Below are 14,037 nucleotides of genomic sequence, written 5' to 3' on the forward strand. Positions count from 1 at the left end.
AGCAGCAGAAGATGGCCCAAGTACTGGGGCCCCTGCACCCATGGGGGAGACCTGGAGGAAGCTTCTGGCTCCAGTCTTTGGTGCAACCCAGCTCTGGCCGTTTTGGCCATTTGAGAAGTGAACCATTGGATGGAAGCTCTTTCTCTGTAACTCTGCCTTTCAAATAAATAAAAATAAACCTTTAAAAAAGAACAGTTTAAATAAAAAGAAAAGAGTTAGTAGATTCCTGCTCCAAGTCACAGTTAAAACAGGTGGCTTCCTTGGTGTAACTCATGGTTTTAGTGGGACTTACACTAACCAGCTCTGGTATTTTGAGCATGACATTCTTACTCTTTGGGTATCAGTTTTATTATCTGGCAGATTTAATGTCTGGCTAGTTAATATAAAAATCCTCAATGTACCTCCATTCACTGTCACTCTATTATTTAACTTTCCTTGCAAGTAACAAATAGAAGGAGAAGCATTTGTGTTCAAAATAAAGTCTTATCATAGAATTCCCCCTTTTAATTCCTATGTCCCTACATGAGTGTGTAGGACTTCAGTACCGCTTTCCCTCATTTTAACTATTTCTGTTGAGCTATATGAATATTTGCTGGTCAGTTAACAATCTGAGAGAGCCGTTCCTGCTGTTCCTGTGACAGCAAATCAACAGTTTTTCACTCTTTGGCAGTAAGCCAAATACCTGCCACAAAATGATATCTTATATAGGAGACAGGCTTGGGCATCAAGGAGGTTCCTGACATACCTGTACTTGCAGATTATTCCTTTCCAAAAATATCTTTGCTACGAATATGTGTAGATATGTTACAAGGGCAGATTATGTTTGTTGATGGATGGGCTTTTTAAATTAATAAACATTTTATTGCATGCCTGCTAATGCCAGTCATCATGCTGGACACTTTACTCACATTATCTCTGTAATTTTCATGTAACCGGGATGTCAGATGGGGACCCTACTGGGGATGGGGCTGTATATAGGGGGAAAGAGGAAACTGTTTACATTCTCAGAGTAACCTTTGGTTCTCAGCACCTGCTCTTTGTTGATTTTCTGCTAAGTTTGTTCATTTTACAGTTCACAATATGTAGATTGCATATCATCTTGCCATATGACACACATTCTGTTTGTATTCCACACGGCATTCACCCAAGTGTAAAACCTAGCCTCTACTTCAGTGTACACATATGTTCACTTGAGGCGCTCATGTATGGAGTCGATTTGAGTGAAAGGGAAGGGTTTATTTGCAGCATCGCAGGTAACCTGAGGTTAACACTAGATAACTCATGCGACCTGGGATGTTTTTCCTTTTATCAGTTCACCCCATGTGGAAGACCGACATACTCTCACTGGTTCCTCTCTTAATAATCTTTCCTTTGCGTTTTGATTCCTCCTGTACCCCACCTCCACTTTCCACTCAATTATGCATAATGATTTAGACCTTATTCCCCAAATGAGCCTTGGACTTGCCTTTGCATGTCCAGACTCACCTAGATAGATGCTCAGTGAGACAAAAAAGATGATACTCTTCAAATCGATCCTCCTTATAAGGCAATCATGGTTATAAACAGTATTTATTTTTCCTAATACCAAACGCTGTGGAGGCTGGCATCATTGTATAGTTGAGTAAATATGCTTAAAGAATTAAGTGACGTAGGTCTAGGTCTTACTCACCTAGACTTAGATCTAGGGACAAGTGTCTAGGTCCATTTGTATCCAAAGCCAGAGCACTGTCTACCAATCAAGACATGAATCAAATTGTAACAGATGCACTTTAAGGTCCTGTGCACTCAAAAATAGTTTCATTGCTTTGAAAACTCATAGCATCTGAATCCATTTGGAATAGGGGTTGGGACACTTAGCTTTACTATTATGGCCCCAAATGCTGTTTAATAAAATAGGGAGGCAGAATACGTGGGAAGATTCAGTAATTTGAAAAATCCTGCCTGATAGCAGGTAATGGGACAATTATTATGGCTAATTAAATTTTATCTTTTGAGGTAGATTTATACGTTGACTTTTACCCTATAAATATTTAACAATTCTCTCTACCACTTTCATCATACTTCTTTTAAAAATAGCTTTTCTAATACCTGATTTTTTATTACAGAGACAATTAAAGGCTGATGCTAAAAAGGCCATTGGAAGGCTTCAACTACGTACATTGAAACAAGGAGACAAGGTGCATTTAAGACTTTTAAATATTATTTGTTTTAAGGCAATGCTACTAAGCCATAGTTCAAGATAAGTGTTCTTATAAACTGTGCTTTTCCTTGGTGTTTATAAATCTTATTGACTTGTTCTATTTAGGGCAGGAGATATGCTGAATAATGGTCCCTAAAGATATCTAGGTCCTAATCCCTGGAGCCTGTGAAAGTTAACTAATGTGGTATAAAGGACTTTGCAGATATTATTAGTTAAGGGTCTTAAGAGGGGGAGATTATCCTGGATAATCACAGTGTCCTTATAAGAGGAAGGAAAAGGGAGATTTTACTACTGAACAATAGGAGATGTGGCAAAGGAAGTAAGAAATTGGAGTGGTTCCAGGAAGAGGCTATGGATCAGGAATGCAAACAGCCTCCAAAAGCTGAAAAAGGTAAGGGAAGTTTCCAGAAGGAACACAATACTGCCAACACCTTGTTTTTAGACTTCTGATCTTTGGAAGAGGAGAAAATAAAGTTGTGTTGTTTTAAGCCACTAAGATATGGTGATTTGCAACAGCAACAAGAAACTAATATAATGTTTCAGTGCCCCATTACTTGAACATCCATTTAGGACAGATTTAGGACAGTTGAAAACTACTACTGTTGGGAAAAACATATGTCATAAAAATAGATATTGAACTTACTGGAAAAAAACATGTCATTTGCACAATGGCAACAAAACCATTAAATACTTAGATACGGGGCAAGCATTTGGCCTAGCAGTTAAGATGCTGGTTAAGACAACTGCATCCCATATTGGAGTATCTGGGTTTGAGTCCAAGCTCCACTCTTAATTGCAGTTTCCTGCTAATGTGCACCCTAAGAGGCAGCCAATGGCTCAAGTAGTTGGGTCTCCGCTACCCACATTGAAGACCTGGATTGGGTTCCCAGCTTCCAGCTTCAGCCTAGCCCAGCCCTGGCTGGTTGTTTCAGGCATTTGGGGAGTAAACCAGCAGATGGAGGCTATCTTTCCCTGTAAACTTTTCTCTCTACCTCTCAAATAAGTAAATAAATAAGTAAATAAAGATTAGGTATAAATCTTATAAAATACATATAAGATCTGTATGCTGAAAACTACAGAAAGAAAGATATCTAAATAAGTAGATTCATGTTTATGTGTCAGAACTCTCACTGTTATTAAGATGTCAGTTTCCCCAAAAACTAACAGAGTAGTTTCAATAAAAATCCTAGAAGGATCCTTTGTAGAAATTGGCAAGTTTATTCTAAATTTGTATGGAAAAGCAGAAGAATTAGAATAAATAAAACAAATTTGATAAGGAAGAACAGTTTTGGCTAATTTATACTACTTCATTTGCAGAATTATTTTAAAGCTACTGCAATCAAGATGGTATGGTATTGGAGAAAGGATGAACTTTGCAGATCAATGGAATAGAAGAGAGAGTTAAGAAATAGGCCCACACATATATGGTCAATTGATTTTTGATACAGATGCAAAGGCAATTCAATGAAGAAAGAATGGCCTTTTCAACAAGATAGCCAATTTTGGGCTATACATATGCAATTATTTGATATACATAAGCAAAAATGAACCTCAATCCATTCTTCATAGCCTATGTAAAAATTAACTCAAAATGAATTACAGACTTAATCTATAAAACATAGAACTATGAGGTTTTCAGAATAAAAATTTGGAAATATATTAATAACTTGTCTTATGCAAATATTGCCTACATAGGATACCAAAAACAAGTCCATAACATTAAAAAATGGAAAATTTGACTTTGTTGAAATAAGAATTTCAGCTATTTGAAAGACAGTGTTAAAAAATGGAAAAGACAAAGTATAGACAAGAAGAAATTTTTTTTCAAATTGCAAATCTGTTAAAAGACTAATAAAGAACTTTCAAAACTCAGCAGTAAGAAAATAAGCAAAACAGACACTTCACCAAAGAAAATAGAATAGTACTTCACATCATTTGTGAAAAAAATAGTTAAGTTTATTTTGTTGCAAACAATTTTTGAGATCCATGTATAATTCTTTTATTTTTTAAATTTTTTATTCATTTGACAGGTAGAGATATAGATAGTGAGTGAGAGAGACAGAGAGAAAGGTCTTCTTTCCATTGGTTCGCTCCCCAAATGGCCACCACAGCCAGCACTGTGCCAGTCAGAAGCCAGGAGCCAGGTGCTTCTTCCTGGTCTCCCATACAGGTGCAGGGGCCCAAGCACTTGGGCCTTTCTTCACTGCCCTCCTGGGCCACAGCAGAGAGCTGGACTGGAAGAGCAGCAGCCGGGACTAGAACTGGTGCCCATATGGGATGCTGGCGCCGGAGGCGGAGGATTAACCAAGTGAGCCACGGCGCTGGCCCCACATAATTTTTCAAAATATGCATTTCCATGAATTTTTAAAGATTCCCCACATGTGCATCCATTTCAGAATTTTTAGAATATTGTGTCTTTTAATTTCAGCTTTCCATGCAAATTTTGAAGTACCATCATATATGCATGATAAATAAGCTCATAAAAAAGATGTTCAACATCCTAAGTCAATAAGGAAATGCAAATTGAAGAAATGCCAGGAAACATTCATTAGAATGACTAAAATCAATACAGTTGAAAATACCAGTAGATAGCCCAGATGTGGCGCAACTAGAGATCTCATGTATTTGCTGTTGCAAATACAAATTAGCCAGTCCCAAAGGGACAAATATCATATGTTCTCCCTGATCTCTGACAAGTAGCTGAGCACCTAAAAGGAAACATGTAGAAGTGAAACGGACACTATGAGAAACAATGACTTGATCAGCCCTTGTCCTGACTGTCGAGGAACAACTTACTATTTTATTCCTTTTAGTATTTTTTTTTGTTCTACTTAATACCATTGGTTGAACTCTTTAACATACAATTATCCTTAGGTGTTTAAATTTAACTGAAAAGTGATCCCTGCTAAATATAAGAGTGGGAATAAGAGAGGGAGGAGATGTACAGTTTAGCACATGCTCAATTGGACTTACCCCAAATGGTAGAGCTAGAAATGTGCCAGGGGATTCCAAATCAATCCCATCAAGGTGGCATCTACCAATGCCATCTTATTAATCAGAGTGATTAGTTTCAGTTCATAATTGATCATAATGATAGGATTAGGTGTCAAAGGGATCACATAAACAAGACTAATGTCTGCTAATAATAACTGATAGAATTAAAAAGGAGAGAATGATCCAACATGGGAAGTGGGATACACAGCAGACTCATAGAATGGCAGATGTCCTAAACAGCACTCTGGCCTCAGAATCAGCCCTTAAGGCATTCAGATCCAGCTAAAAAGCCCCATGAGAGTTTCTCAGGCATGGAAAGCCAAGACACTGTGGCAAAAAAAATTACCTAAATGAAAGATCTCTGTGAGTGAGATCTCAGCGGAAAGAACAGGCCATCAAAGAAGGAAGTACCTTTCTCTGAAGGGAGGAGAGAAGTTCTACTTTGATTATGGCCTTGTCTAAATAAGGTTGGAGTTTGTGGACTCAAGAGGCTTCCATAGCCTTGGCAACTCATGACAAGAGTCTCGGATGATTACTGACATCATAAATAAGAGTGTCAATTGTTAAATCGACAACAGGAGTCACTGTGCACCTACTCCCATGTAAGATCGCTGCCCTTAACGTGTTGTACTATGCAAATTAACAGTAAAACTGCTACTCAAACAATACTTTATACTTTGTGTATCTGTGTGGGTGCCAACTGTTGAAATCTTTACTTAGTATATACTAAGTTGATCTTCTGTATATAAAGATAACTGAAAATGAATCTTGATGAAGAATGGGATGGGAGAGGGAGTAGGAGGTGGGATGGTTGCAGGTTGGAGGGAGGTTATGGGGGGAAAAGCCGCTATAATCCAAAAGTTATACTTTTGAAATTCATATTTATTAAATAAAAGTTTTTTTAAAAATGCAAAATAGTACCTCCACTTTGAATACCAGTTTGGAAGTTCCCCATGAAGTTAAAAATGCACTTATCATAGAACCCAGCAATCTCACTACAAGATCTTTATCCTTAGGGGGGGAAATAGCTCATATTCACATAAAAACTTATACATATATATATATTTATTTATATGTTTATTTATACATACATATATATAAACAATTATCTATAGCAACTTTATTCATAATTGCCAAAAACTGCAAAGAACCCAAATGTTCTGCAGCACAGGAATGGATAAACTCTAGAACATCTATTTTAGAGAATCCTATTCAGCAATTGAATGAGGAGACACGGATGCAAGAAAAGCATGGTTGAATCTCCAATACATTAAGTGAAAGAAGCCAGATTCAAAGGCTAGACAATGCATGATTCCATTTATATTATATTGTGGAAAGCTGAAACTATAGGAATTGGAAACACATCAGTGGTTGCCAGGGGCTGGGGCTGAAAGGAGGGTTGACTACAAAGCATTATGGAGGAACTTGTTGGAATCATGGCATTAGTCTCTATCTTGATTGTGCTGAGGCTTAAGTGACTGTAGCTTGTCAAAATTTGCAGAACTGGACAGGAAAATGGTGAATTTTATTGTAGGCGAATTACACCTTAATTTTTGAAAACTGGGAAAATTTAGCTATGGAACTTGTACAAATGGCATCTTATGAATTTTAAAACCAGGAAAAATAGCTTAAATCAGTGCTACATGCTTCTCTTTGTTCTGTTCCCCCTTTTAGTTGACTTTATTCTTTTAGCCTTTTGAAGTCTAAATGATTTTTAAATCGCCTATTGTGACTTTATAGTTGCCTAGTCTTACCTATTGTTTAGTGGTAAGATGCTCCTCCTTCTATAGGAGTCTATGCTAGTTAAATGCATGCATATTCTGATATTTCTCTATAACCTAATGCATTATATATCAGAATATTAAAAATTATTTGCTCGTAGGAAATCGGCCCTGATGGAGATAGTTGTGCTGTGTGTATTGAGCTATATAAACCAAATGATTTGGTGCGCATCTTAACCTGCAAGTAAGTTTGGTTTGCTTTTGTATCAATAAGAAAAGCTGACCCACAAAAACCATTGTAATGGGGGAAAACAATTTTGAATGCTTCTGAATTGATATTTTTAGTTTATTTTCACTTATAGAGTTTTTTTTTTTAATAACAGTGAAGTTGGTTTTAAGTCTAATTGTATTGTTGCCATAATCTGGAACAATTTTTTCTAAACTAATTCCATAGAAAATGAAAACCTAGTCAACAGGCCAATACACACACACACACACATTGTGTGTATAAATTGGCCTGTGTATATACAAGACTACTTCAAAAAATTGTGGAAAAAGGAATTAAAATATTTATTTTGGTGTAAAAAACAATATAGTTACATGTATTCATTCATGCTCCTATAAACAGTTGTACATAATACTAGAATATTTCATTTTAAATTCATTTTAATAATCCCTTTGGGGAAAAAATAAAACCAATTCATTCACACTTATTTGGAAGTCTCTGCTACTTAGGTTATTATTATTATTATGCATTTCCTGAAGTTTGCTTTTAACACTCTTAGCACTCTTCTCTTAGCTAATAGTAATGCTCTCGGAACATATCACATTTCCTCAAGCATCAGTACTACGTAAACTCCACACTATATTGTATTGTGTTATTGAGAATGACCATATCACTATACAAATAAGGAATGATAAGATAAAAAGATTTGAAATACTGTACAGTCTTAGGTCCGGTAATATCTTAGCCAATTTCAAGTTAATGAGCACTAAAAATGTTTTTGTGTGTGTGTGTATGTGTTTGTTTGAAACTAGAGTAATGATGCTTTTATATTTAAAATACTATATGATGAAATTTCCATATTTTGCTTCTGTGACTGCTTTCTATTAATAGTGTATTTCAAATGAAAAAAAGAAATCTCATTCAAAAACTAAGTAAAGTTACAGGGTAATCTATTAATATATGTTAGGCAAAGCATTGTTGCTATTTTATAACCAATAACTAAATTTTGCTTTTTTCTTCTTTCATTAGCCATATTTTCCATAAGACATGTGTTGACCCATGGCTGTTAGAACACAGGACTTGTCCTATGTGCAAATGTGACATACTGAAAGCTTTGGGAATTGAGGTAAACATTTCTGCATTATTTATATGCAGGGACTTGAAAAGGTGTGTTATTCATGTGCCTGGGCTTTGAGGAAGATAGCACCCTTATTTTTTTACCTATGTAATGTGCCAGACTTACAGTTTATACCTAAAATGGGACATATTTACATCATAGAGACAGTGAGGTATCTTATCTTGAACAACCTCCATTTTCCTTCTTCCTCTTCCTTTTCAAATGCATTTATTATTTGGTCAGAATTGGAAGTCGAGACCATATAAACTACCAACTTGGCATTCCCCCTGTTTTCCACTGTCTTCATATTGTGTAGTGACCAAATTTGTAGTTAAAAGAGCAAATATAATGTGTGAAAGCAGAGTTAATATTCAATTATAATTTTATATTAGAGAAATTTAAAAGACCAATTTTCAAAATAAACCTGAAGGTCAAGCTCAACAAAATCTTCTTGACTTGAGGAGACACATAAATGACAGTGATCCTCAATCCCCCTGGGGAACAGCATGGCATATAAACATTTTTGAGTGCCTGCCTTGTACCAGGCATTCTGTTATAAAGGGCTGGGATAACCCCAGATGAACATGTCAGATGTGAGGGCATTCCTTCTTTAGCATCTTTCACACCTTTGGTTCACCCAGTTACTCTAATTGCTCTGACTGGGGCCAGCAAAAGATTTTAGTGATCATCAAAAGGGATTATAGGCTTTAAAGGTTAAGAAACATCACTTTAATGAATCAACTGTGAAGAAAGCCTTTAACGATATAATAAGGAAAAGGATATCCTCTGAGAGTTTTAATATGTTCAAATACTTTCCAAAGGTGGACGTTGAAGATGGATCAGTGTCTTTACAAGTCCCTGTATCCAATGAAACATCCCATAGTGCCTCCCCCCATGAAGAGGATAACCGCAGTGAGACTGCATCATCTGGATACGCTTCAGTACAGGGAGCCGATGAGCCACCTCTGGAAGAGCACGTGCAGTCTGCAAGTAAGCACCTTACCGAGGGCCGGTGAGGGCCCCACAGATGACCCCTTGTGACTCCCCAGTGTCCATCGGAGCACCTGCTGCTTTTGAGTATTTGTTCCATTCACCCATTAACACATTCCAGGGTTTTCCCCCTTAAAATGACACAAGAAAGGCTGCACCCTTGCCTTAACGTAATTTATACATGTTCAAATGGCCCTAAAATAAATGAAATGCATCAGGAGTGGGATTATTCACGAAAGAAAGATTTATTGGAAAGCTTCTCTCTAATGCACTTAAATATTAGCTAATTAACTACTTATAGGGAGCTAAAGAAAAACCTTAAATTTTAGAAGCCATTGTCTATCGCACATCAGTCATTGATTCTTATTAAGATAATGGAATCTTAAAATGATAAAATGGCATTTAATTTACAGAAGCTTGATTCATTCCCAACTTCACAGAAACCTATGTTTTGTAGTTAGGAAATGATGTTTAAGAATAGTATGTGCTGCCACCTGTTGACAATGTATCATGAATTCAACAAACCTTTAGAAACTAAAACTATATTATTTTCAAGTGAAATATTGTTACTTAGGGATTTTATACCTGTGGAGAAATTTTAGAGAATTTTGTTGCTTTCTTCACCTATAAAGAGCAAACTCTTATAAAAACTACTTTCCTTTTTTTTAAAGATTTATTTGAGAGGCAGAGATACAAAGAGAAGGGAGAGAGAGAGAGAGAGAGAGAGAGAGAGAGAGAGAATCTTCTATCTACTGATTCATTCCCCAAATGGCCTCAATGGCCATGGCTGGGCCAGGCTGAAGCCAGGAGCCAGGAGCTTCTTCTGAGTCTCCCACATGGGTGCAGGAGTCAAGTACTTGAGCCATCTTCTGCTGCTTTCCCAGGCATACCATCAGGGAGCTGGATTGGAAGTGGAGCAGCCGGGACTCGAATTGGCACCCATACAGGATGCCAGCACTGCAGGCAGAGGCCTTAACCTTTTAGCCCACAGCGCTGACTCCTGTTTTTCCACTCTTTAACCTCAGCTTTTTTTTCATACTTTTTGGTTTTTTTTTTTAAGATTTATTTATTTTTATTTGAAAGTCAGAGTTACACAGAGAGGGAGAGGCAGAGAGAGGCAGAGAGAGAGAGGTCTTCCATCTGATGGTTCACTCCCAATTGGCCGCAACAGCCGGAGCTGCACTGATCCGAAGCCAGGAACCAGGAGCTTCCTCCAGGTCTCTCACACTGGTGCAGGGGCCCAAGAACTTTGGTCGTCTTCTACTGCTTTCCCAGGCCATAGCAGAGAGCTGGATAGGAAGTGGAGAAGCAGGGTCTCGAACCAGCGCCCATAAGGGATAACGGCACTTCAGGCCAGGGCATTAACCCCTGCCCCACAGTGCTGGCCCCTTTTTTGTTGGTTCTAAAGTTTTTTTTCCCCAATCCTCATATTGAGATAATCTAATTCTAGTATAAAAGTAGAAGAAAAACCAACTACCAGGTTAACTTGTGAAAGTTTCAACATCCAGTGTCATAGACCCTTGTCCTCTGTAGGCTTATCAGTGCCATAAATACCAATTCTGAAGGTGTCATGAGGAATAGTACCATGCAAAAGAAAACCTCGTGTTTCTTGCAATATCTTCAGACATTTCCTTGAGTATAAAGTAGTCATAAGAATTTTAATAATATGCTGATTATTCTACCCATAATAGAAAATAATTATCTACTTTTCCCAGATGATATGTTCCTGTAATTATGTGGTAATAGAAGTCAGGGAAGGGAATGGAGAGTGTACAGAATAATTCAGTTGATTTCTAGGTCTTTAAAAAATTCCAACCTACTTTTTAGTGCTTTATCCTTGTGGGTGGAGTTTAAGCAGACGAATAAGCAGAAAAGGTTTTCCAGAGAATTCGAAAAGCAAATGAAACAATGATCCATGTTCCTTTTGTATTCTTTACCTGGGTAAGCACCCATCCAAGTGCCCCAAACCAGAAACTAGGGAGATCCTAAATTGTTCTCTGTCCCCCTTCCTATTAACTTAATATCATTTCTCTCAACTTCATCCCCTAATTACCAACCTTCATTTCACAGCCATGGTTTGAGCTACTATATTCTCTCTGCCCATTCCTTCTACTCTTCCTATTCCAAGAAATTGGAGACAACCAATCTAATCCCTGTTCCTTCTTTAAGACTCAACTCTTTTGAGAAACCTCTCTTGACTTGCATGTGTGGCCCTACTGTCTGTTTCCATAGAAAAGCTGTCATTGTGTATATTACACTGAATTATAGTAAGACCTTTGAAAGGCCCTTTGGGTAGAGACAGTGTCTTATGTTCACTATTGCTACTCTGCCACTTGCCTCATGGTAGATGCACAGCTTGCCTCATGGTAGATACTCAGATTTGTGTTGGATGAGTTACCCCTAAGAAGAGATTTAATTTTCTTTATTATTATGGATTACTAGTGTTTGAATCTTTAATATTAGCCTTGATTCTTATGGCCGTACTTGATTTTCATAACCTTGTAAACACACAATCAGTTTATATCCGAGTGCCACATAATTGAGCTCCCTTCTTGTATAACACTGGTTTTCAAACATAAGCACCCATAGAGTCCACCTGGAGAGCTTGTAAAAACAGAGAGGCCACTAAGAGAGTTTCTGGGTCAGTGGAGCTGGGGTGGAGCCTTAAGAATTTTGTTTCTAACATGTTCTCAGGTGATACTGATGCTGCTGGTACAGTGACCACACTTTGAAAACCATTAAGTTAGGGTCCCCGTTGTCAGCACTGGCTGAACATTAAAATTACCTGCAGGGATTTTAAACATTTCTGATGCCTAGACTCTACATCAGAGCAGTTAAATCAGAATCTATGAGGAGTGAGGTTTAAGAGCAGGCTTTATTTTTTTAATTTTAATTTTGAAATAATTTCACACTGAAAAAGTTTCAAAAATACTACAAAGAATGCAGTATACTGCACTCGGCTTCTCCCAATGTCAGTATCTTATATAACCATATACAATGATCAAAAACCAGGAAATTAACTGATAAAATGCTATTAACTAAGCTATAGACATTACTCAAACTTCACACTTGACCCACTAATGTCTCTTTTCTGTCCCAGGATCTCATATTACATTTACTTTTCTTTTTTAAAAGATTTATTTATTTGAAAGAGAGTGGGGAAGAGAGAGAAAAAGAGAAAGAGAGATCTTCCATCTGCTGGTTCACTACCCAAATGACTGTCATGGCCAGGACTGGGCCAGGCTGAAGCCAGGAGGCAGAAACTCCATCCAGGTCTCCCACGTGGGTGCAGGGGCCCAAGCACTTGGGCCATCCTTTGCTGCTTTCCCAGGTGCATTAGCAGGCAGCTGGATTGTAACTGGAACAACCAGGATTCGAACCAGTGCTCCAATATGGAATGTCATTGTTGCAGACAGCAGCTAAACCTGCTGTGGTACAACACCAGCCCCTCATATTACATTTAAGTATTGTATCTTCTTAGTCTCCAATCTGTGACAGTTCCTCAGTCTTTGTTTTGAAGATTAGTGTCCAGTTATTTTGTAGCATGTCCCTCAATTTGTGTTTGTCTGCTGTTTCTCAATGATTAAATTCATTGTCCATTTCTGGCAAGAATACACTTCTCAGTGCTCTGTAGCATATCCTGAAACACGTGATGTCTGTGTCTTCTTACTGATCATTTTAATTTTGCTCACTTGGTCAAGGTGGTGTCTTTCAGGTTGCTCCCTTTAAGCAGGGTTGGGGAACATCCCACTCACTGGCCACCTTAAGCCCACAAAATCATTTGGTCTGGCCCTGCCAATGCAACCACAGACAGGACTTGAAGCTCAATAAATCTATAGCAGGCTAATTTGTAAGTTGATAATTTTTTTAAGATTTTTAAAAATTTATTTGAAAGACAGAGTTACACAGAGAGGTAGAGACAGAGAGAGACGTTTTCCATCCACTGGTTCACTCCCCAAATGGCCTCAACAGCTGGAGCTGTGCCGATCCGAAGCCAGGAGCCAGGAGCCTCCTCTGGGTCTCCCACGTGGGTGCAGGGGCCCAAGGACTTGGGCTATCTTCCACTGCTTTCCCAGGCCATAGCAGAGAGCTGGGTCAGAAGTGGAGCAGCCAGGACTCAAACTGGCGCCCACATGGGATGCCGGCGCTTCAGGCTGGGGCTTTAACCTACTGTGCCACAGCATCAGCCCCTGTAAGCTGATAATTTTGTGTGTCCAACGAATGATGTCATAAATATTCATATGGCTCTGAGCACAACAAAGGTCCCCACCACAGCTTACTGTTTTTCCCTTTGTAACTATTAAATGTTTTACGTAGGACACTTGGAGACTATGCAGGCATCCTGTTTCTCATACTTTTCCCCACTAATTTTAGCAGTCACTGATGCTTCTTGCCTGAAATAATTATTAACGAAGTGTTTGCCAATTAACAATTTTCTAGATCCATGATTTTACATTTATTCATTAAATTTATTATTTTTAAAGATTTATTTTATTTATTTGAATGATAGAGTTACAGAGCGAGGTAAAGCCAGAGAGAGAGGGAGAGAGGTCTTTCATCTGCTGGTTCACTCCCCAAATGACTGCAGTGGCCAGAGCTGAGCTAATCCAAAGCCAGGAGCCAGGAGCTTCTTCCAGGTCTCCCACTTGGGTGCAGGGGCCCAAGGGCTTGGGCCATCTTCTACTGTTTTCCCAGGCCATAGCAGAGAGCTGGATTGGAAGTGGAGCAGGGGGGACTCAAACCGGCACCCATATGGGATGCTGGCACTGCAGGCTGCAGCTTTAACCCG

The 14,037-nt window shown here is 38.3% G+C and overlaps 1 protein-coding gene across 1 annotated transcript in view; it reads left to right on the plus strand.

Moving 5' to 3' along the window:
• The window catches only part of RNF128 (ring finger protein 128), a 61,701-nt gene that overhangs the window by 43,209 nt on the left and 4,455 nt on the right, over positions 1 to 14,037 (plus strand). The window contains exons 3-6 of the mRNA XM_062183876.1: positions 2,106 to 2,177; positions 7,077 to 7,159; positions 8,171 to 8,267; positions 9,080 to 9,248. Of these exons, the coding sequence (XP_062039860.1) occupies positions 2,106 to 2,177; positions 7,077 to 7,159; positions 8,171 to 8,267; positions 9,080 to 9,248 (421 nt within the window). The remainder of the gene's footprint in view (positions 1 to 2,105; positions 2,178 to 7,076; positions 7,160 to 8,170; positions 8,268 to 9,079; positions 9,249 to 14,037) is intronic.

The sequence above is a fragment of the Lepus europaeus genome, chromosome X (assembly GCF_033115175.1).
Source record: "Lepus europaeus isolate LE1 chromosome X, mLepTim1.pri, whole genome shotgun sequence".
Lineage (NCBI taxonomy): Eukaryota > Metazoa > Chordata > Mammalia > Lagomorpha > Leporidae > Lepus > Lepus europaeus.